The 24,933-nt window shown below is 46.3% G+C and overlaps 1 protein-coding gene across 3 annotated transcripts; it reads left to right on the forward strand.

Moving 5' to 3' along the window:
* The first annotated feature begins 3,464 nt into the window (after positions 1 to 3,464).
* Positions 3,465 to 24,510, forward strand: LOC119400345 (uncharacterized). Of its 3 annotated transcripts, XR_007416999.1 has the most exons (5): positions 3,465 to 3,673; positions 6,344 to 6,445; positions 21,878 to 21,934; positions 22,780 to 22,836; positions 24,371 to 24,510. XR_007416999.1 is itself a non-coding variant. In XM_037667366.1 (4 exons), the coding sequence occupies exons 1-4, from the start codon at positions 8,957 to 8,959 to the stop codon at positions 24,424 to 24,426; spliced, it is 396 nt and encodes a 131-aa protein (XP_037523294.1). In that variant the 5' UTR covers positions 8,919 to 8,956; the 3' UTR covers positions 24,427 to 24,510. The 3 variants fall into 3 exon arrangements, 2 of the variants coding, with proteins under 2 accessions (XP_037523294.1, XP_037523295.1); XM_037667366.1 differs by lacking the exons at positions 3,465 to 3,673; positions 6,344 to 6,445 and adding an exon at positions 8,919 to 9,182; XM_037667367.1 differs by lacking the exons at positions 3,465 to 3,673; positions 6,344 to 6,445 and adding an exon at positions 8,919 to 9,182 and having other exon boundaries at positions 22,780 to 22,818.
* The last annotated feature ends 423 nt before the right edge of the window (positions 24,511 to 24,933 follow it).

Raw genomic sequence — 24,933 nt, forward strand, 5'->3', positions numbered from 1 at the left:
CACTGGCTAAAATTACTTTCAAGTAACTTTAAGAAACGTTCATTGTTTATTCACACTAGTGTGCACTTATCTACAGCACATACACATCGAAATGTCAGAGTACTTTGTACAGCTTTTCACGCTTTTTTTTAATTGTATTTGTTACCTTTCTTTCGTCTTTGGTCAACTTTAAAAAGCGTAGCTCATTATGCCAAGGATCGGTCCGGGATGAGTGAACAGAATGATCATCATCACGAACCGGCCCGCGCTCTCTTCATGCTCTTCTTCTGCTTCGCTCCCACAACACGTGCGCCGATTTGTTCGGCGCTGCCTGCAATAACTTCGATAGGTGAGAGAATGAGTAGAGAGAGAGCGAAAGAAGGAAAGAGGTAGAAAGAAAGACAAAGAAATATCTGGCGAAAAACGTTTATTGACGAGGTTTGTTAGAAGAAAGTTTATTAACCCGCGCAACTACGATTCCAAGGCAAGCATGGTAACCGCTCGGCTATCCAGGCACGCTAGGAGGACATAACATAGCCTTGTATAGTATAATATAACAATGAGGGGGGGGGGGGGGAAGTGAAGCTGAGGAGGAGGGGAGCGAGCAAAGCACAAGATAGAAAGAAAGAGAGAAAACAGAGAGAAAGAAAGGGAAGAATAACAGAAACAGAAAGAACGACAAAAAGAGATAAATTGAAAGAAACAGAGAGAAATCTATAGATAGGAAGAGACAGAGATAAGAAAAAAGAGGAAGCGAGAAATAGAAAAAAGGAGAGAGAGAGAGAGAAGGGGGAGAGAAATAAAGGCAGAAGGGGCAAGAAATAGAAGTATATATAGAGAGAGAAAGAAAGAAATAGGAATAAGCACAGGCAGAGAAGCCATAAGCCATAGAAACAGACACAGTTCCGCACTTCCCTCGGGCTCGGCACTATACTAGTGCAAAGCTGCCTGAGATTTTGTTTATTTCATAAGAGAAACCAACATGCTATACTTAAGTCAAAAGCAATTGGGAAAGCTGTGAGCTGTTTTTTACTAATTCGTGTGATGAAATTCACCACATTACTGCCTACAGCATAAAGTAACTTAATTACTATAATTTCATTACTGTAATTACAATACCACGGGTTATCTGGTGATTTTTCCGTTCTTCTTTGAGCCTGTTCCCCCCGTCTTATTGTCGTTAGGCCTTCTGCTTTCCTGGTGGTGACACAATGATCCCCAGCACCTCGACGCCCAGCCGCCACGCGGTGGAATGTGCTTCACTGTTGAATAAACGTCACACTGCCCTCCGTTTGAGAGCTGTAAACGCGTGCGTTTGTTCACTCGGCAAGACTGAGATGGCGACATTAGTCCCATATAAAAAATTTGAAGGATATTTTAGCACGTGTCAATACCCGTGACAGCGACTCTTGAAACGCAAGATTTGAACAATTGGTAAGCAATGCCTCTACTGCACTTCGCTCATATGAAAGAACAAATGGAGGAAACGTTTATAGAAAAACTTGCGCTTACGCTGCAATAAGTAAATCTTTTGCCTACAGTGAAAGAACTGTAATTAGTGTGGAGAACATGAAAAATATGATTGCTTATTGTTCGTTCAGTGGCTTCCAACGTCTCCTGCACGCAAATGCGATAGTCTCTGCTTTTAAGACATGCAATGAAGGCACAACACATTTACTTTGGTACGCGCACATTCAGAACACTTCAAAATGACGTGCTTAATATTTTGACTAGTCCTCCAATCGCTTTTCTGAAGTCTCCATTACTTTGTTGTGGTTTTATAATGCTGGTGGCATAAGGGAGCATCTATTTTCACCCGCGGAGTCATGCGAGCGAAATATGGCCGTAAGTGAAAAAAGTGAAAATAAGGCGGCGTCCTTGGTTTCTTTTAGTTTCACCAATTCAAATGATTCAAAACCACTGATTTTTGCAAGTATCATTACTAGAGGCCGGATTTTTAGGCATTAAAAAGCTCCTTTTAGGCGCCAAAAATAGGCAAGCAAAACATCGTTTTAGGCTTCCAAAATCTTAAATAAAGGCACAATGATTTTTCACATAAATGCAAATAATTTCAAACGAAGACGTGCGCGACCTCTATCTATGACAAGAAAACAAAATTGTTATTGCTTAAGAGGGCACAGAGCAGTGGCGTAGGCCGAAACTTTTTTCGGGGAGGGGGGGGGGGGCACCTTCTTGATCTGACATTGGGTCTGGGTAGGTAAGTGAGGTCGAGTGTCATTTTATGCTGTGTATCCCTTGGGACAAAATGTTCGGGGGGGGGGCACAGGCCAGGTGTCGCCCCCCCCCCTAGCTACGCCACTGGCACAAAGGCGCCAACAGTTGAACATAGCCGTGCAATTGTGCTGTGTCCCGCACGGTTCCCAGAAGACGGTTTCTCCCGTGTTCTGCACGGTGAGTCAAGTGTTCTCTCTCGAATGGAGACGCTGCTGGGTGTCTTTTTGGCAGGAATGAGAAGGGCAGAGCAGGAACAGGTAGCCAGATCGCTGAAAGACCAGAAGGGAGGGATTTCTCCTACTGGCCGAGTCGAATCGCATATAGCCCCTGCCAGGGAACCACTGGCGTAGCCAGGGGAGTGTGGGGTGTCTTCAGGGGTTGACCCCTCCCCTCCCCCCCGCTTTTCAGTTTTGCATGTGTAAATATACACGCACACATACAAACGCACGCACGAACATGCGTAATGTATGGTTGACCCCCCCCCCTTCTCATCCGAAAAATATTTCTGCCTACGCTAGTGCAGTGAACACCTGACAAAGTAAATTACAAAGAAAACAAAAGCCGCATGCACATCCAATTTTCCTTTCTCTTTTTTGCTCTTCACTCTCGTTTCCACTGAAGGGGTCTCCGTGGTCTCGCATTCGTCAACCACTCGCGCCATGTCAGTGCGGCGGCGAATACTCGCTGGCGTGTCCCACTTTACTCCTGCTAGCGGTTGTTTCCGGGAGTTGCTTGAACTAAAGGACTAGGTTTAACCCCATAGTTCCGAACAGTCAGTGTTGCGCGGTGACATGAAAATGATCTCAAACTGCACCCGGGAGCTAAACTTGAGGCTAAATAGCGTTCATATAAGCGCCAATTTCGAAAATAGGCATTTAGAGGCATTTGTAAGCATTTAGGCACACACGCCAAAAATAGGCATTTATAGGCACTCTAAAAACACTATAAAACCACATCTTAACCTCTAATTCATGCTCATATATAAAAGTGGGGCGATAAGAGCGCAAGGAACAAAATAGGCATTTGCCTAAAATCCGGTCTCTAATCATTACGTCTTAGTTCAGACAAACCAAAGCCTGGTGCTGCAAGTGAAAAACAATGCTTTTCATCATAGAGAGATAGAGGGAGAGAAGGTAACAAAGACGTTCCAAGTGCTGAAAGTGACCTTTCTGCGCGTCACCTTAACAATAGCAAGGGAAAACAGATATAAGAGGGAACAGGGAACTATTGTGTAACTCCGTGCCAGTAACAATGAGAAACCTTTTCTTTAACCTTTGGGCTCTTCTGTGCATTATTTCTCTTTTGGGAACGCTACGAGATAGTAGACAAGGATGCGTTCTTGCTGGGGGTCCTATGACTGGTCCGAAGACTCGTCCAGTCAGATCGGCACCACCTGTGAGGCCCCCTCCGCCTCCTCCAACCCCTCGACCACGCCTAACTCCTCCGCCAAAACGTCCGAGTATGTCTTTTTTTCCATAATTACATCTTCAAAAAAAGAGCAGCGTGAACATTAATACATTCACTTCTGAGATATAGAACTCGCCAACATGCATATGTATGTAACTGAGCCCCGATATCAGCCTGGTGTACTTGCTATACAGCAAAATTACAATTACAACCTAAAATACGCACTAAAACTAATAAACAGGAGCAAATTAACATCTGATAATTTAAATAACGTCCATTTCAAATGGGCTTGACCACGAAAGTTATCGCTTATCGCTGTATGCATGCGAATTTTTTTTCTCAGTTTGCTGATAATGGAGGTGCACGACAGGCTCATATCAGCGATACGAAGCCAATGAGATAATTGGGCGTGCCGTTATCCGTTCAATCACTTCGCTTCGTCATTATTTACAGCCAAATTCGCTCCGAGTCTCCGCCTCTGGAGATTGTCTAGCACCAACCGCGAGAACCGGGGGAACCACGTACGCATCGTCGACATTACCAGGAGCAGCAACTGTTTGATAACGGCTTAAAACACCGTGCACTAGAGCTTCCATATTTAGCTTCCTAATACCGGCGGCTTAATACACAGAAGCTTCCATAACGATTGGGTGGTATAAAGGCCACCCATTATAGAACACTCAGGCATAACTTATCATCACCAGCAACAGCATGAATAAGTACGCAGCTGAGTAAATGCGCGTACTGCGTTACGGATGCGTACTGGGTAGTGTGCCAATTCACAAAGTGATGAATTATGGCGTGGCGGGCACTTCGCAATAGTACTCGCACTAGGCATTCTAGGATAGCTTAAAACGGCCAATGTTACGTGCACAAACGTTCCTTTCCGCGCTGCACGGTTGAGGCGTCCACCGAGAAACGACTCCAGGCTACCGACTGCGAAGCCTATGCGAGCGAGGCCCGATGACGGTATCGCATTCTACTCTAGAAGGCCAAGCTGAAGCGTCCGTCAAACTTTACCTTCTTGGTGTAACATCTGGGAACGATACATATTAAAAACCAATAAAACCACGAGATGGTGTCCAAAGAAAACAAGCTAGCGAAGGGCTGTTTGTTTCCTTTCCTTCTATATATCCACCATATTGATCTATGACTTGTTTTCGAAGCGACTTGCAGAAACCAGCTCAAGTTCGCACTCTCTTCAATAATACAGCTGAACCTCGGTACAACGACCACTGTTATAGTGGTTTAGCGGTTAGAGCAAACTAAGTACGAATGTTGTTTGGTCACGCTTTATTTCAGTATTATTTATTCTACAATAACGAAAAGGAAAATACCAGAGCCAACGCAATATCGGCTTCAACGAAGGAAATATTTGGTTCACACGAGGCTCAATATTCCAAGGATAGCATAAAAAGCAAGAAAAAACGCTGAAGGACAATTCCCAACCGCATTTTTATTTGTTTGAAAAAGTAGCGATAGCGGCAGAAAATCTTGTTCATTTTGCGCAAGAAAGGAAAAAAAAAAGCCGCATGTGATTGATTGCGCTACAGTTTGACGAGACGTTTGAAATACCAGATGGAAATAGGCAAAGATTACCTTGTTAATCGTACGTTTGAAGCCGATATTACAGCGTTTTTCTATCTAGAATTTTTCGCGAGCCAGATCCCCGATTTGTGGCAGTCGAATTGTATCGCTACTCTTACGACGAATATCGTATATAACGAAATAATTTATGGTCTTGATGCTACTTGGTTATAACGAGTTTCGGATGTACACTATTTTCTTTTTAAACACACTATGGAGAAACTCGCGTAACACCATGTACCACATGAATAATCGCGACTAACGCAGTAGCTGTAAGATTTTATTTCCATATCGACTCACTAGCTTCAGCGCGAAAAAGCAATTTCTCTAGAAACTTGCCTTTACTGAGCACATGGTGCAACTTATAAGGAAGACATCCTAAAGTTGCTTCCACTATCTCAGTCGTTGACGCAATGTTTAACGTGGTCCTACATCATGATTTCATGGTAATTTAGAAAAGGTGCATGCGGACTCGGTTATAATTTAGCACGGTTAGTTTTAGGTAACTACGCTACGTTTATTTCTTGCCAAGCTTTTACAACGAACTTTCTTGAATTAATCATTTCATTCTGTTTTTACCCTCAACTTGAAGCACGCTAGTTTCCTTCGCTTCTTCGGCTGCCTTTGCAACAGGAGCGCTTTTCAAACTGAGAGTATCCATTGGCGAGCCTCACTTCGTATAGCATTAGTTTCTTGCTATCGCATTCATTGCTTCGCCCTTGCGGCGAAACTGACTTTTTTATTAAAACGCCAGCTGTACCGAAAAAGGTGTTGCCGGCACTGAAGACGTTAATTTTGAAATTATTGGTCACTGCAGCGGCCACGAGCGTGGGGCTACCGAGCAGGCGCGCGCGCACCCGAGATGCTTGTTGTAAGAGACGGCGCAGTGAAAGCTCGTTTTCGCGTCCTCAGACCGATTTAGTTCGAAACAGCAACACCCCTCGGGTGACTTGAAGTGACTAGCCGAGTTGGGCAAAACTGCATCGCAGGAAATCTAGGTTTACAAATATGAAAAGGGTCTACAGCCAGTAAACACATACTCTAATCGTCTGAAACAATTTGTATACACGATATTTTCATGGTGTTTATCGAGTCTAGCAAGAACTCTTGCAAAATTATTGTTTTTTCACTGCAGGACTCTAATAAACAAGATATATGAAGAGGCACCTCAATCTGGCAGCAGCAGCAGCATCAACGAAATTGAATAACAGTTTTAAAAGAAGCCTAAAGTGAACGGGTGCGAAGAGTCCATATTTAATGCATCAACGAGATCATTTCGGTGGTTCTATACACGCACTACATGCCCTTCATGCCTTACAGCTCTTATTATCGCACCCCGCTGTTTTGCGCTGTTTTAAGGCCATGATACTCCTTATTTTGTTCACGCTAAGGAAATGGTAGACGGACGACTCCTATCGCGGTAGTTCTCTGTGCATAGTATGGACAGATGAGTTCTGACGAGTGTCTGTGGTGAGCCTTGGATTGTTTGTAAGCCGCTGTGCCGCACTACAGTTGATCGTTAAAGTGTGTGTTGAATGGTCATTTAATTTGCCGCACTACAGCGGTAGCCAACTACCGCTGATTGCCTAATGTGTCCGTCCTAGGTATTATCGTGTGTTCACTGTTATGTTGTCCAGATGTGATAATTCACCTACATGATGACCGGAAACATTATTAGGGACTTTATTATTTCATTTTGGACATTTTGTTTTAGGTTTAGTGGTCTTTTTTGACGCATGTGCATTTGTGTTTTTTTCCCTCTTATATGCTTCTGTTTTTGTGTTTATTTCTTGTGTTGTATACTCGATCCACTCAAGAGCTCAGAAGTAGCCGGTGCCTTATTTTCGCAGAAGCATCTCCTTCACATCTTATGAATGAAAAAAGCGCTGCATGGAGACGTGGTAATTCTTCACCGCTTGGAAACAGTCCGCTCCTGGAATGACTCAAGCTTTCTTGCCGTGAAAACTGCAACGAGCTTCTAAAAAAATAAGGCATGCGTTCGTAACCTTTAGCACCCGTAGAAAACAGGATTGCAGTTCCCGGGTGCTTTGCCACGCATTCTGTCGTGTCCAATGCTTATCTTCTGTTTTCGATTCGTCAAAGACCCACCGTGGTGGTGTAGTGGTCATGTAGGTCTGCTGCTGACCCGAAGGTCGTGGGAACGAATCCCGGCTACGGCGGCTGCATTTTCGGTGGAGGCGAAATGCTCGAGGCCCGTGTACTTAGGTTTAGGTACAGGGTAAAGATCCCCGGATGGTCGAAATTTCCAGGGCTCTCCATTACGCCGTCCATCATATACATATTGTGGTTATGGGACGTAAAACCCCTACAATTAATGTTATTGATCAAATAAACGCTCCGTGAATATTACATCGAGGTTGCTGCATCAAAATAATGCGCAACTTTGAATTGATGGCGCTCTTTTTGCGCGTCCGCGAGCGCTAAGAAACCGTTTAATGATTTTCACACAAAAAAGGCTGAATCCTTATTTGAGACCTCAGATGCTGAAGCATTCGCGGCCACCACCGCGTGGGAATAATACGACTGATGAGATCATGGGCTGATCATGTAATAAATAAAGAAACAATAATATATAAAACAAAAAAGAAGGACAGATGATTAATGAATAATTTCTGGGGTTTTACGGGACAAAACCAAGATGCAATTATGAAGCAAACCGTAGGGCGGTCGGGGGGGGGGGGGGCAGCGGGGTAGTGGGGTAGCGGGGGGAGGCTCCGGATTTATTTTGACCTCCCGGGTTACATTATGTAGAACAGCTTTGGTTTCAGCTAGTTGGTCATACATAGGGAAACACTGAGGATCTAAGCATACGAAACGCCCGTCTTGTATACTGTGTTTTTATAGCGCAGCGCTTAGGCGCCCGTTCCTGCGTTGAGTGGCGTCGCCGTTGGCATTGGTATCATCGACCGACGTAACCGATAGACCGAGCGAGCACAGATGAGAGCGAACGTGGAGTCGGCCGATATCATGACCCACTGGCCTCTAACCTCGCTTTCTTCCTCCGTCACGCGCGCTGGCCGCTTGGCCAGAGCTCGTGCGCATGCAGGGCTGGTACGTGCACTGCCGCTGGCTTCGCTAGTCGTAACGGGGCTGTCGGCGTTTCGCTTGGTTCTGGACGCCTGCACTGCACAGAGTGGTGTGCGCCACACTCGAGGACTGGCAGTTTCTGTGGCAATATGTAACGAATGTTACATTGCTACGACTGCGGAAAGCGAAAACTTCAAACACAGTCGGCATTGCCCCAACACGAAGCTGCGCTCAGAATTCTATTTAGGGAGTATCGTAATCGTCCGTGAATTTTTTGTATTCGCCTGCTCAGCGCCTCGGTGTTTCTATAAGTGTGGAGTACATTACGAGGCACATAAATCTAAGCCCCCTGGTGTTTGCATTCCTCCCGCATACAAATGAGGCCGCCGTGTTCGAGAATCGAGCGGGTGCCCGCGAGCTTAGTATGAAAATACCTTAAATGCTAAGTTACCGCGGTGGTTAGAGAGAGAGGAGGAGAAAAATTAGGTCTACATGCACTTTTGTACTTCGCCTTTTCTCTCTTTGCATTGGTTTCTGCTATTATACAGCTGCGGTTGAGTGCTCAACTGAACAAAAACAAAGAATTTCTTATGTGTTAAGTCTAAGCGACGCGTTCTTCTGCCATTGTGCATTGTGTTGATGCGAGCATAAGGCCCCGTGGTCGAAAAGCAGCTTTTTTAGTCATGCACGTCCAACCACAATGTCATATATCTGTAGAACTTATGCTCTTATCCTTTTTGTGGCTTTTGTGCTTCTCTGCGTGATAAAAGATGAAGGCCCCTCATCCGCGCTCGCAAGTCCACTTTTTCGACGTAGCAAGTCAAAAGACAGTAGAGGTTTACCGGCAAACCGGGCAAGAAAGCTAGGTAGCACTGGAAACCTCACACATCAGAGCCCGGATAGGTTACCGAGAACTGGAAGTAAAGGTATGTAAAAATTATTGCAATAATACTTAATGTTAAAGTGATAAAAATCGTTGAGGAGCAGTTGCTACCTTGAGGAAGACAAGTCCATTTGTCGGAGTGTTGGTTCCAGCAACATTCCCTAATCAACGATATCTCATTAGTTTAAGCTTCTATCTTCTTTTTTTCATAGATATAACAAATAAATGAAGGAGTTGTCGCCATTGCGTGGCGACGTCTACCCTTTCTGTTCGGTTGTTAGGATGGAAAAGAATGAAGAAACAAAAATATTAATACTAATATATGCAGTCCTACATTTGTATGTTCAAAAGTTCTAGTGTGAACAAAGCGCACAAACAACTGCAGTGCACACTTTCAATGTAGTCCGCTTAATATTCTTTACAAATATCGGTGTGTCAAAAAAATGTTGAAGCATTTTTATTGCTTTGAGATTCATCCGAGGTGGTCATGGGCCAAGTATTTTCGCCAGGGAGAACGTTCGTTCCATGTCCAGTGAGTCGAGTTCCTGTTACAGTCGCTGTCTATGTGTGTCGTGCTTGAAACAATCGAGCAACAGATGACGCGCTTCGTCGTCGTCGTCGTGGCCGCACGAACATATCCACGATAGCGCACGGCGAATCCGGAATAAGAAGTGCCTTGTGTAAGCTGTTTCGAGTCTTAGGCGATGTTTGAGGGTGCCGATACGTCGTGGGAGCTGAGGGTCTAATTAACACTCATGATTATGGTCAACAGCGTACAAGTTCTAATCCTTCGTGCTGTCTGAGATCGAGGTGGTCAAATATAATTAGCTTTTTACTCTTCGTAACACGCGGTGTATGTCTCATTGTGATGTTGCAATGAGGTGGGTTGTGCATAATGATGAGCGGCTGTTCTCACTTTGTAGCTTCTGAAAGCTGTTTTAAGATAGTGTATACTGAGCACTGCACGCGCTCGGGCCTACCCGAAAACCCGGCGAGCCTGGGCCGAGCCCGAAGCCCGAAGCTCCGGGCTTAGGGTAGGGTCCGGGTTTGAGGTGGCAGGCTCGGGTCGGGTCCGGCTTGGACTGTCCTCGGTTCTTAAGATTGTTCCACATATGTTGTGCATACATATATCTTCCACATATTGATTCTCAAGAAAACACTTTCTTTTATTTGGTGCAAACTATTTGGAAAATTTTTGTGAGAGACAAGTACTGAACTTATTTTCCTTCTTGCGTATGGGGCTACTTGATAGACTAGGTGATTATATAGTTCATGTCTCACTATTCTGTGTAATAAAGCTTTTCCAAACCAAACTGTTCCGCGCTTTATTAATTGCATTTGCTTTTCTTCTATATCCGAAGTGTTATTTTGTAATCGCAAGCTATAAATGTTATATCATAAATTTATATAGTAACGTTATATCTATAACTTATCATCGAAAGGGATGACAGAGCTCCAAAGCAGGGCAACGTTCTTAAAAGTTCCCGCAGTCCGCTAAAACGAAAGGCCTGCGCGGAGTCTCGTTACGTAGAATCATTATAAAAGCGCGTTCTTTTTCAGTGGCCGCATCACGACTCCCAGTGGTCATGTGACGCGACGTGGACATGCGGCCTGCTTCTGTGCCCACATTGTTAACGTGAGAGCTTTTGTCGTGTTCCGCTATGTGATGCGAGAGCTACGTGATAGTGCGGCAACAGCGTCGGAATTTGCAGGAATAGCATAGGTCCAATAAACAAGGTGTGGGGCAGACCATATTCACTTGACGATATATCTGGCTTGAAAAAATACAGTTACGAATTCCGCGCTGGGAGATGTCCCCTAACCTCGAACCATATGCATACAATGAGTAAGCGTTGTGAAGCTTGTTAGCGTCTTTATTACCAAACTGGAATGAACCCCGAAAATAGATCGAAATCTCTTCGCCCACCGCTTGCCAGTCATACCCTCCTAGTTCGATCGCTACCTTCTTCCTGTACAACATCGTTGGCAAGGAATACACCATAATCCAATTTAAAAGAAACAGCACACTACAAACTCTGCATAACATAGACTGCTGAAACCTGCAAGGAGAGGCCCACAACGAGGAGTTTTATAGATTATATTGAAGAGTGGCACGATGTTCGGGAACATGAGAAGTGAAGCGACGAGCTGTACAACTATGTTCATTCTGCAGAAGTCCGCAGGGACGTCCGAAATTTGCTCCATTGGTGGAAGTCTAAGAACTACGACTGCTGACGCCTTAACAATTCGCAAGACAGATTTCATGATCTTCGCTGCTAGCGCAAGCAGTTCAACAAACTATAGCCTGGCAGGATATCTTCTGCAACAGAACATGGCGTGCTTACAGCCGGAAGCTCTTGACAATTTGACTTTTTGCACAATAACATGTGACGAAATGAACTGTAAACCAGGGACAAAGGCAAGGACTGGCCCAGGGGGGCCCGGCCCCCCTGGGCCCGCCCTTGCTTTAGTCGAATGCAACAAACCCTCTTCCCGAACGTTCCCACACTCCCCAAGATATTGGCAGTGAGCGCAGCTGGTGCAGAACGCAGCTTCTCGACACTGAAGAGAGTAAAAACATATTTGAGGAACCGGATGGTTGAAGAGCGGCGTAATGACCTGGCCCTTACGTCCCTAGTAATCATAATTGTAGCGCAAAAAAACCAGACGTAGACACAAGTAAGGAACACATACACAGGACGGGCGCTAGACATCAACTGATTTATTACTACAGACAACATAAAAAGCCAAAAAACCGTCGGACATGAGCGCATGCGCACCATCACACTCCGAGGTGCTTCCTTATACCTGCATCACCACGTTTTACCACCTTACATGCGCACGATTTCCTTTCAGATAGTCAAGCTCTTTACGAGACAAGGCTATCGACGCAACACTGACACATTTTCTTTCATTCTCACTTATAGCAAACGCTTCTATATTTCTCGCGTTGCCTGGTCCTTGCCTTTCTTAAGCACACGTGTAGTGGTGAGTTCTGGCGCTCATGTCCGACGGTTTTTTGGCTTTTTATGTTGTCTGTAGTAATAAAACAGTTGATGTCTAGCGCCCGTCCTGTGAATGTGTTCCTTACTTGTGTCTACGTCTGGTTTTTTTGCGCTACAATTATGATTACTAGTGATTCAAACCAACTAGCCCGCATCACCGCCTTGACTGCCCTTACGTCCATTCACCGGATGCAAGCCAGTGTCGACAAAGTTATAGCTCTGTTTATGGAGAAACCGCCACGCACGAAAATTGCATCGTAAGCCGCTCTCTTCGACCAGGCTACAAGTTAGTTTTAAATGCGAAGCATTTCTTAGCGAACTTCTGCGACTTTGAGCGTATCTATCTATCTATCTATCTATCTATCTATCTATCTATCTATCTATCTATCTATCTATCTATCTATCTATCTATCTATCTATCTATCTATCTATCTATCTATCTATCTATCTATCTATCTATCTATCTATCTATCTATCTATCTATCTAGCCGCATACGACTTTGTGCTCTCCTGGCCGTTTCGTTAATAGGATTTACACCAAAATTGGTATGGCGTAACATGACTGTATGACGAACATAAATGACAAGTCATAACATGAAAATCATGACACGCATGTCATGTACAGCATGATTTACATGCCAAGCTCATGGCGCGCTGGCGGCCGTTTCGCTAGCTTGATCTACCCCGGAATTAGTATTGCGCGACGTGCCTGTGTGACGAACATAAAAACACGAGTTAACATGAAAATCATGACACGCATGTCATGTACAGCATGACTTACGTGCCACGCTCATGGCGCGCTCGCGGCCGTTTCGCTAGCTTTACATACACCAAAATTGGTATCTTGCGACGTGACTGTCTAAAGAACATAAATAACACGAGTTAACATGAAAATCATGACACGCATGTCATGTACAGCATGACTTACGTGCCAGGCTCATAGCGCGCTGGCGGCCGTTTCGCTATAGCTTGATATACACCAAATTGGTATCTTTGCGACGTGACTGTGTAATGAACATAAATAACACGAGTTAACATGAAAATTATGACACGCATGTCATGTACAGCATGACTTACGGGCCACGCTCATGGTGCGCTGGCGGCCGTTTTGCTAGCTTGATCCCCGAAGTTGGTATTGCGCGACGTTACTGTGTGACGAGCATAAATAATAGGAGTTAACATGAAAACCATGACACGCATTTTCCTCAATGACATACAAGACGATGTATGCAGCTCTTTGCTGGCTGCTTCGCATTACATCGATTCCTACAATGCGTGGGATCTGCCATCTTTTTTTATTGCGATAGCAATTATATGGATAGTCTCGGCTGGTTTTTGCCGTCGCCGCCATCATGCACTGTATATGTATATGTGTATATATATAAAAGACCTAAAGAAAAATCATTCAGAAAAATGCTTCCGAGGCGCGGAATCGAACCAGCGACTTCTCGGTCCGCAGCGCGTGCCGCTAACCACTACACCACCAAACGCAGATCCTGCAGGTAGCTAACGGCGAGCGTTATATACACACCCTTTACCGCCGTACTCAGAGACGGATGCGCTTATAAGCGTTTTTTCATTACCAGCGAGATGCGCGAGCAGCGCAACCGACGCATTTAAAGGTCGTCGGCCAGCTTGCTCGCTTCTTTTAATATTTGAGCAGGGAGAACCTTGCCCTTCCACTGTCTGCTCGGACGTTAGTTGCTGCCGGTGGGCAGGTGTTTCTGCAGCGTACCAGTGCGTCCATCACGGGCTGCTTTTCTTGCTATCACATTCATTGCTTCGCCCTTGCGGCAAAACTGTGACTTTTTTTCTTTTGCATTGGCATTTACTATATGGTGAAACCATTCGGGTGTGCCTTGACCTACCAAAAGATACATCAACTATCGGAACCCTCGCCAAAAGCAGACGCCTATCAGCTCCAGTGCTCCTGCAGCATTACTTTTTTCGCGTCCACTTGCGCTATGCCACCAGACTGCCAGGTCATCCGCTTGCTTCAGACAGCGGTCCTGTGGTATGGAACTTACTCCCGCTGCATTATCAAAGCGCATCGATGCCTGTGGAGCCATCGTGGAAAGTTCCTACATGGTCAATTGTGACTTTCGTGCCTGGGTTCAATAACAAGAGGAGCACACCAGGACTAGCACTAACATATTTCACTCTACAGCAGATGAAAAGCAGATACAAGACTCACCGTCATATTTAGACTGACGGCTCTGTAACGCCTACGACATCTGCCATTGGGGTCTGGGTTCCGTCTGCCAATGTCACCATTTCTGCCACTCTCAGTCACCGTACATCATCTACAGCCACCCAACTGGCTGCACTACTGGCTGCTTTTAATTACACGTAGACCAGACAGCCGAGTCTTGGGTCATCTTCACCGACTCAATATTGGCGCTGCAGTTTCTGAAGTCCCCAAGCACGCAGGAACAGCTCGCAATGGACATCAAACGCATATGCAAGAAAGCCGCGAACTGAATACCCAACTCTTCACAGTGGTACTGCCCACTGCGGAATACAAGGCAACGCCCAGGCAGATGGCGCTGCCAAAGCTGGACATGACGCGTCGAGAGAAATGGTTGAAATACCTTTCTCGAAAAACGATGCGGCGACACTCGTATCGGCACACGCTTGGCGCTTCCAGCGATCCCTCTGGACAGATGCTAGTCACCAGTATGGGCCTCTTTACAAAATTTATCCATCTTGTGTCTTCCATATGCCGCGAGACCTCAACAGAAAAGAGGAAAGATACTTGCACCACATCAGATTAAACGGCGCCTACACTAATTATTTCAAGAGCAAAGACAAGCTGTCAGACTCATCATTGTGCGTTCACTGTAACGTCTCAGAACACTTGAAACACGTTCTGTGTGAATGCAGGCGAAACGTATGAGAAAGGCGATCTCTGAAGGCGGGCTTGCACCTTCAACGGAACTGCGGCACATTCTGGGCCCATGGCAAAGCAGCACCTGTGCGTTACGCGCCACGCAAGCGCTGCTGACTTTCTTGCAGGCCACAAGGCTGACCGAAACTTTGTAAACAGTGTAGTCTATGTATGTGTGTGTGGTTATCAGTGTATATATCATAATCATCACCCAGCACCTGGATTAGCATGTCAGCGAATAGTCAGGCAAACATCTCCAGCTTTTCATTAAAACATTTCTGTCTCATTCACAATGCCATTCCTTAAAATTGCTGGCTAAAATGAATGTTAGCGTTCTGCATCTTTTGTGTCATGAAAGCATCCGTGTTTTCGTTCTTTGTTGACGAATAAAATAATTTTCCCGAATGTGTCTGTTCTTTAAGAATTGCTGCCATAATATGGCTCACGTTCTTCTCGCAGGTCTATTGTTGAGATAGAGTGTGAGAAGTTCGGTAGGGATAGCGTCCGCCATTTTTTTTTTTTTTTTTTGCCGCACATCTGTAAGTGGGCGCCAGGTTCCCTTGCACCCCGCCGCTTTTTTTTTTTTTGTCACTCCTTTTTTCATCACTGACTCTGTATGACTCTTCATGGTCGAGAATATTTGGTTGGAAAGCATTGTTTCTGCTGCACATGCACTAGCTTTCCTGCATTGTTAAAACCTTGCTTTCCATGGCGGATTAACTCGCCTCTTGTGCTGCATTCTATTTTGTGCTCATTTCCTTCTAATAATTAAGCGCCTTTTATATTCCCGGGCAACCTTTGTTCTTTTTGCCATTGAAGGACTTTCTGTCGAACAATTAAGACTGGACCCCCCCCCCCCCCCCCCCCCCCCCCAGAAAAAAGTCCTGGCTACGTGCCAGCTGTAAACTATGCCACCAAAAACTTATTTCATTTTTATTTGTCGCTGCCTTCAAGGCCGTAGGCATTACAGAGGGGCCTGGGTACAAAGATAGAAGTTAAGGCAAACGACAAACGCAGCAAACAATCGATAGAGTTAAAAGTTTTTTTGTAAATGCAGAGTAGCTTTCCCAGTACAGAGTTGTTATTTGTTTTTGTTGCTATTTGAATAAAAAACTACTATTGCCCCATACTGGTACTTCTATTGCATCCGTTTTAGTTTCTCAGGCAGGTGTATTTTCTCTTTCACTGCGATAACAGTATGAGGATGCTTATAGTTGTACGTAAAATAACAGCGCAGAAGACGACGGACGAACACACAAAGAGGAACGAGCGCTGGTCTCTGTGTGTTCGCCGCCGTCTTTTGCGCTCTTATTTTACAATCATGAGCAACCAACTAGCCCGATTTACCGCCATTATAGTTGTTACCAAAAGGTCCAGCTGTCAGATGTACTTCATTTGACATAATAACAATGTGTCTATCTCCTTTTTATTCTGCATATCTTTACGCCAACGACTGGGTGCGTTTAAAAAAAATACGTCATGGTTACGATAGGGTTGCCGTGTAGACGGCCCTCAACAACGCGGGGTGTTAGTGGCTTATAAAAAATTCCCTTTCCTACCGTTCCTGCTTTTCCTCCTGATCCTTCTACTATGTATGTTAAATCTCGGACGATTCTTGGTGGGCAGACGATAACGTATACACGCACGGCAGTTTAACACGAAAAAAAAAACCTTCTTTTTCGTCAATGTAGCAGCTGATACTACGCCAATTTTCACGTGATCTCCATAAAACATCGGAAGGTACGGCCTCTAAAGTTAATAATCCACCTAAAAAACTACTCCCTGTGGGTAAAAGCAACTGATAATAGGTTGCCAACGAAGGAGAATACTTGGTGAAGGTAAAAACCTCGAGGCACTGCGCCGACCAAAATGAAAATTAAAACACACAGCAAAGACGTTTCGGGGAAGAATACTGTATCTGAGAATACTGTATTTCGGGGAAGAATACTGTATCTAACATAAACACACCCCTTATGCGCAGCTCCATCAATGCAAAAAGCCTGCAAATTGAGAAACCAGTAACAAGGTAGCTCTTTCAAGGGGGTGGCTGTCCAGTAAACGTCAGATGAGCGAAACCGACAGGCTTGAAAGAAAAGCGACTTAAAAAGTAGTTAGGACTGACCACGATGCTGCTGAAATTTTACCTCCAATGTTGGAAAATGTTGTTATTAGCTTAAGCCCAGAGCAGCTGGAATCGCTGGAGTTGGTTATCTTCAAAACCCAGACCAAATTTATTCATTGGGTGTGAACAGCTGGGCACGGCGCCGCCCTTTAAAAGCAGTCAGAAAACCATTAATATTATGTATATTTATAAGCAATAAAACGTCAGTTTAAACGCAAAGGCAACAATGAATGCGATCACAACAAATTAAAATGCCATGCGTAGAAACGCTAGCAGCTCGCTATTTTAGAAAACACGGTTGCTGGGGCGAGCGAAGTCAAACTGTTTTGGGGACTACTAGGTATGATTTCATGACTGTTCGCCATTCAAGGAATTACGAAAAACAGTAGAAAAAATCACACCATCTCCCGCTAAAGGGGACCATGAGGCGATGCGAAGCAGTGTTTCGGCATGTAGAGCCCGCGTTTCAGAGGTGGAGTGGTGAGGGGGAAAGGGGAGAGGGGAAGTGGAGAGATGGAATGGAGAGGGGGAGGGAAAGGGGATGGGAGAGGGAGATGAGAGGGGAGAGAGGGAGATGGGATGGGAGAGGAGGAGTGGAGAGAGGGTGGAGAAGGGAAATGAGAGGGGAAAGGGCAGGGGGAAACGGAAGGCGAGAGGTGATGTGGAGAGGGAATGAGGAGAGAGGGAGTGGAGAAGGTTTGCGCATGCGCAGTAAGGGTGGTCACGCCGCATAGCACCACCACCACCGGATTGAACTCCGCCTTAAGATGCTTCACATCTAAAATTACACCATCTCCCGCTAAAGGGGACCATAAGACAATCCGAAGCCGCGTTTCAGCTTGTCGAGCCCGCGTTTCATCCGTAGCAGTTTCCCGCCGACGTTGCCGTTTGCAATGGGCTTCCCTAGCCCGGAGCTCGGGGTCCGCTTGCCGACGTTTACGTTGGGCTTCGGCGCGTCGAGCCTTCCGCTGCTGCGCGGTCTCGGCAGCCATTAAGGTATTACCGAACTGGCACCGACGTCGACGTTGCCACTCCTGACAAGGGCGCAGGCGGCCCAGTGACTGAGCGTGTGTACGACCTAACGCGAGCCTTTCATCAAACGAGGAGGGGGAGTGAAGAGGGGCTGTGGGAGTGGAGAGGAAGAAGAGGAGTGGAGAGCGGGCCGCGTATCTGCGTGTTTCGCTGCAAATGTCGTCGAAAGATGATAGTCTTCTGCCGGCCGTACTGCATGAGTCCTGGTCTCATCCGCGGCTCATTCGCTCTAATGTTTCCTGGGCACGCTTGAGACGACGGGCGTAGGCACGCCGGCGCCTTTCCGCTACAGTTCGGTCGTCGGTATTTTCCCTGTGTTGCCTGCGCATGTCTTGTAGAGTGGGTTGTATTTCATCAAGCGGCCATTTATGCTTTGCCTTGCCTTGCCTCACTCCGCGCCTCCTCTATGTTGCATCGGCCGCATCTCGCTGGCATTGATAGCGTCGAATTTTCAGCGCCACCTAAGAAACACTAAGATCTTTATAAGTACGTATCTATGTATTTTATAGTAAAGGTACACACCATCTAATACTTACGTATTGATGTTGCGCCTCAGGTATGCGTAATATTTGTTTTGATCGACAGTGTTCACAAGTTATGAACGCAGCTACCAGTTCAAGGTGGCTTGGCGTTCAGGAAGTGCTTTAATTTTGGCCGGGTGGCTGAATAGTGTGAGAGAGAGACAGACAGACAGACAGACAGACAGACCAAATTTCTGCGTTCAAGTATCCCAAGAAAGACTATCGTCTTTAAAGAGACACACACGAAAGAAAGAACACTGGCACGAGCGTTCTTACTGTACCGTTTGATTCCGTGAGTACACGTCTTTTTTTTTAGATGCGAAGCATATCTTGCTCGCCGGTATGTCCCGCGGTGTCGGCCTGGGCGTCCGCACTCACACTACGCATGCGCAACTGCCCTCCTTCCCTCTTTCCAAGAGCTGCGCGTTACTCTCTCCACTTCTCTCTCAGCCCCTGCTTGCGCTTCTCCTGCGTTTTAGCCTCTGCCCTCACGGCGCAGGCGCATGCGCTACTCTCCTCTAGTCTCCTCTCCTTCATGTGTTAATATAAAGCGGGTAGAGCGCTGCGCGCGTTGTGCAGCGCTTGCTTCGGTTGACTCCTCTGAAATGCGGGCTCGACATGCCGAAATTCTCTCCTACGCAACGCCGCGATAAGCGCTAGCGCATGCGCGTCCCCTCCCCTTTCTCTCCTCTCCTACGCTGCCCCCTCTCGCGCACCTGTCGACCGCGTTCCCCGCTCGCCCTGTGAGAATTAACGGCCAGGCTAGAGGGAAGGCACGACGCGCGTAGTGTTCCTCTTCGCGTTCCACTACGCGAGGTCGGTAGCATGCCCGAGGTCAGTATCTTGTTAACCGAACGCCAACGGAACGCGATTTTGCAAGTGCTCTGGCTTCGCATCGCCTCATGATCCCCTTTAGCGGGAGATGGTGTAATGTTTTAAATGCGAATGCATTTCATAGTCGGGCTATGTAAGGCATCCGGCGTTGTCCGCGCGCCTCTCCACTCTCACTCCCTCTCCCATAGCAACAGCTGCGGGCGCGCGCGCTTATCCTCGCCTCTAGCAAACGGAGCAGGTGGTGCGAGCGGAGTAGCGGAGAGTGAGTGGAGAGGAGGAGCGCGCTCTGGCGTGTGAGGGCGCTCGCATCGTGCGAGCTCGGCGGAGCTCCCGCGTGTGTGGAGAGAGTGTAAGAGAGGGTAGGGGCAGTGCTTCGGCGCTCCTTCTCTCGCCATTCGCTCTCTCTCCTCCCTGCGCCACCGCCTCAATGCAGTGCGTTTGAAACGCGAATGTAGCGTTTGTGCTGCTTGGCACAGCCTGAAAACAGCGCGTTCTAAACGCGTTTGTGCTGCATTGAAGGCGGTGGCAACATCCCTGAGGTGATACGAACTCACATAGGAAGCGTTCGTTGAAAGAGGCGCCCAAAAGGGAGACACTTGAACGCGTCGATATGTCCAGCTTTACGCCATCAAATTACTACGCCGTGTACTCTCGGCGCAAGAAATGCATTCGCATTTCCTCACGATTCCCTTCGGGGAGGTAGGGGCATTTTTTTCCATGTTGCTTAAGCGCTGCAAATGCATGGAGCATAAATACAGGTTCTTCTCTTGCAGGAGATAATTATAAGGCACCGAATGGGCAGACACACTCATGGTGGACGTTCACGACGCCGTGAGTGAACTGTTTATCTTATCTTGTTCTTATTTTGGAATTGTTCTATAGTGTTTAGGTGTTAGTGGATCTGCATCTTATTAAAACCGTTCAAGCTGCATCGACGAAAATCGAATCACGCGTTCTTCCCAGCAAATGTCGTCAAAACAAAAGTCTTCTGCCGGCCGTACTGCATGAGTCGTGGTCTCATCCGCGGCTCATCAGCACGGACGTTTCCTGGTCACGCCTGAGACGACGGGCGTCGGCACGCCGGCTCTTCTCCGCTGCAATTCCGTCGTCGGTCTTTTCCCTGTTGCCTGCGCATGTCTTGTGGAGTGCGTTGTATTTCATCAAGCGGTCATTCATGCTTACCATGCCTTGCCTCAGACATCGCCTCCTCTTTGTTGAATTGGCCGAATCTGGCTCGCATTGACAGCGTCGTATTTTCAGCGCCGCCTAAGAAACACTAGGGTCTTTATAATTACGTATCTATGTATTTATGGTAAGGACACACCATCTAATCTTACGTATTGATGTTGCGCCTCAGATAGCGAATATTTGCTTTTGATCGACAATGTTCACAAGTAGGAACGCAGCTACCAGTTCAAGATGGCTCGGCGTTCAGCAAGTGTTTTAATTTTCGCCGGTGGCTGAATAGTGTGACACAGACAGAAGACAGACAGACAGACAGACAGACAGACAGACAGACAGACAGACAAAATTTCTGCGTTCAAGTATCCCAAGAAAGACTATCGTCTTTAATGACACACACACGAAACAAAGAACACTGGCACGAGCGTTCTTACTGTACCGTTTGATTCCTGAGTACATGTCTTTTTTTTAGATGCGAAGCATAGCTTGCTCGCCAGTATGTCCCGCGGCGTCGGCCTGGGCACACTACGCACGCGCAACTGTCCTCCTTCCATATTTCAAGAGCTGCGCGGACTCTCTCCACTTCTCCCCCAGCACCTGCTTGCGCTTCTCCTGCGTTCTCGCCTCTGCCCTCACGGCGCAGGCGCATGCGCTACTCTCCTCCTCTAGTCTCCTCTCCTTCATGTATTAATATAAAGCGGGTAGAGCGCTGCGCGAGTTGTGCAGCGCTTGCTTCGGTTGACTCCTCTGAAATGCGGGCTCAACATGCCGAAATTCTCTCCTGCGCAACGCCGCGATGAGCGCTAACGCATGCGCGTCCCCTCCCTCCCCCTCTCTCTCCTCTCCTGCGCTGCCCCTCTCTCGCGCACCTGTTGACCGCGTTCCCCGTTCGCCCTGTGAGAATTAAAAGCCAGGCTAGAGGGAAGGCACGACGCTCGTAGTATTCCTCTTCGCGTTCCACTACGCGAGGTCGGTAGCATGCCCGAGGTCGGTAGCCTGTCCACCGAACGCCAACGGAACGCGATCGTGCAAGTGCTCCGGCTTCGCATCGCCTCATGGTCCCCTTTAGCGGGAGACGGTGTAATGTTTTTTTTTTTCTATGTCGCTTGAGCGCTGCAAATGCATGAAGCATAAATACAGGTTCTTCTCTTGCAGGACATAAATATAAGGCACCGAATGGGCAGACACACTCAGGTGGACGTTCACGAAGCCGTGAGTGAATTGTTTATCTTATCTTGTTCTTATTTTGGAATTGTTTATATAGTGTTTAAGTGTTAGTGGATCTGCATCCTATTAAAACCCGTTTCCAGCTGCATCGACGAAAATAGAATCATGCATTCTTCCCAGCAAATGTTGTCGAAACACGATAGTCTTCTGCCGGCCGTACTGCATGAGTCCTGGTCTCATCCGCGGCTCATCCGCATGGACGTTTCCTGGTCACGCTTGAGACGACGGGCGTCGGCACGCCGGCTCTTGTCCGCTGCAATTCTGTCGTCGGTCTTTTCCCTGTGTTGCCTGCGGATGTCTTGTGGAGTGCGTTGTATTTCATCGAGCGGCCATTCATGCTTTACCTTGCCTTGCCTCAGAAAGCGCATCCTCTTTGTTGAATCGGCCACATCTGGCTCGCATTGACAGCGTCGCATTTTCAGCGCCGCCTAAGAAACACTAAGGTCTTTATAATTACGTATCTATGTATTTTATATTCAAGGAACACACCATCTAATACTTACGTATTGATGTTGCGCCTCAGATATGCGTAATATCTGCTTTTTGATCGATATGAACGCAGCTACCAGTTCAAGATGACTGGGCATTCAGCAAGTGCTTAAATTTTGGCCGGGAGGCTGAATTATGTGATAGACAGACTGACCAAAATTTCTGCGTTCAAATATTCCAAGAAAGACTATCGTCATTAAAAAGACAGACACGAAAAAAAGAACGCTGGCACGAGCGTTCTTACTGTCCCGTTTGATTCCGTGACTGCATGTCTTTTTTTTTTCCATGTCGCTTAAGTGCTGCAAATGCATGGAGCATAATTACATGTTCTTCTTTTGCAGAACCAAACTTTAAGGCACCGAGTGGGCAGACACACTCAAGTAGACGTTCACGAAGCCGTGAGTGAATTGTTTGTCTTATCTGGTTCTTATTTTGGAATTGTTTATATAGTGTTTAAATGTTCAGTGCATCTGCATCCTATTAAAACCCGTTTCAGGCTGCATCGACGAAAATCGAATCATACGTTCTTCCCAGCCTATAGGTGTACTTGTTTACATCATACAGTCTGCATCAAATACGTTTTTCGTGTCAATAATTATTGTACCACACTTCAACAACTATAAAGCTGGTATTGTCAACATAATATATTTCTAACATATTTACGTAACATTCAGACGAAGGTCGGTGCGTCGACGAAACGTCCAATTCATTTACCCGATATGTACTGATGGGCTAGTTGGTGGGTTATGATATTTGATACAGCGCTTGTGTTTGCGTCATTTTATGTGTGCGTGATTGTGTCCTTTTGTGCGCTGCTTCTTAAAATATCGTCCAGTGCACTTCTGTTTCTGTTTACTTGTTTGCCAGCGACCCCGTTCTATTATTATTTAGGATTTCCTGAATGGTCTCATATATTATATATATATATATATATATATATTTCAGTAAAAAGAAGACACGCGTCAAAGAACAAAATGGTTTCTTTAGGTCTCGGCGGTGCGTCCAGCCGAGACGTAAGGGCGTATGAATAACACGCGCGGGAAAATCTGTTACTATGACGAAGCCCGGTCTCACCGCAGAAAGGTAATGAAGCCATTTTGTATTTCGCCGTTTGTCTTCTTTTTACTGAGATTATTTACCTTATTTACCGGCGTCCAAGAAGTCGTTTCCAGCGATATATATATATATATATATATATATATATATATACTTCAAACGAAGTCATGACCGCGCTCGAATTGTCTTGATCAATCGGGAAGTTGGTAGAATCGAAAGAAATATTTCGGTCCATCGAAATCCAAAATGGTAACGAAGTATCACCCAAAAGCCACCACGGCATTGTCTTGGTCGCTAGTTCATGCTTCTATACGCGTAGAAAGTTGGTTAAGACGGCACGGATATGGATTCTCACACGTCATCTGGACATGAAGCCTCATCTGGACATGAGGCGATGGAGGCCAAGTAGACTGAGGTCACGTTGAGCTATCACAGGCTGCCGATATGCAATGACAGGGAGAAAGAATGTAATGACAGCGCGTGAAGGCCCAGCAACAACATTACGAGCAGACGATTAGTTCCATCTGTCGCATGAACCATGACAAAACGAAGGCAATCACCCTAGTGTTCTTGTGAGAGCATTTACCGAGACAATGAATCATCGCTTCCCATAGGGCCAACGTAAGCGCACGCCCCCCCCCCCCCCCCAATCTGTTTGATTCGCTGTTCTGTGCGTGGTTGCGGCGTGCAGGTCCATCAAGATAACATTTGTGTCGTGGCTACCACGATAGCGTTAAAGCGCATGCTTGAAGACAAGCCTGTCGTCGTTAGAAAGAAATCACCGGTTCATTACTAATTTATTACGAGAAAAATATCGCTAAATCGGGTTCGCTTTGGCAAACATTGTTTCAAAAGTGTTATTCTTCTATGCCGTAGCGGAAGACCCGGAGAAGAGAAAACGGCGGCTGGAAAGAATTAGCAGAATAATGTGATGACGACTACCCCGACTCTTCTCTGGCTTGGTGCTGCACCATCATGTTCGTTATAAACACGCTGACAATAAATGTTTTGCTTTATTGGTTTGTATTTCATCGAATAAAAGAAATATGGGGAGGTTGTTTGTTTTTGTTGCCTGATAAGTTCCCTGACAGAAAGATTTCTACCCAACAAGACTGCTTGCATTTAAGCGCATCGTACAGTGACATCGAGTATCGGAGGGCGGACATGTTGTTACGGTCACCTCTAATACACTTCTGCAGTGTAGCACACCGATTGTTTCCTAGACCGGTAGACATATCAGCCTTTCGTCTCTCTTTCCTTTCATTAACATTCGCTTGTCACTCATTCATTCTGCAGCACAGACGAGAAAGCCTGATGTCGCCCATGAAATAGAAACACAAAAGGAGTGCTCTAGAAGATACCGCTATCCTTGTAACGCGTTCATCACACCTAAACAGTTCAAGGAAAAGTGAAGACGGCATAATTCATAAACAAACACA

This window comes from Rhipicephalus sanguineus, chromosome 7 (genome assembly GCF_013339695.2).
Source record: "Rhipicephalus sanguineus isolate Rsan-2018 chromosome 7, BIME_Rsan_1.4, whole genome shotgun sequence".
NCBI lineage: Eukaryota > Metazoa > Arthropoda > Arachnida > Ixodida > Ixodidae > Rhipicephalus > Rhipicephalus sanguineus.

What these genes read in the sequence shown, in the direction of transcription:
- LOC119400345 (XM_037667366.1), top strand. Translation starts at nt 8,957, where the DNA reads ATGTCATATATCTGTAGAACTTATGCTCTTATCCTTTTTGTGGCTTTT. An exon ending in ACCGAGAACTGGAAGTAAAG is followed by an intron (nt 9,183 to 21,877) that starts GTATGTAAAAAT and finishes CTTCTCTTGCAG; the next exon opens with GACATAAATATAAGGCACCG. An exon ending in AGGTGGACGTTCACGAAGCC is followed by an intron (nt 21,935 to 22,779) that starts GTGAGTGAATTG and finishes CTTCTTTTGCAG; the next exon opens with AACCAAACTTTAAGGCACCG.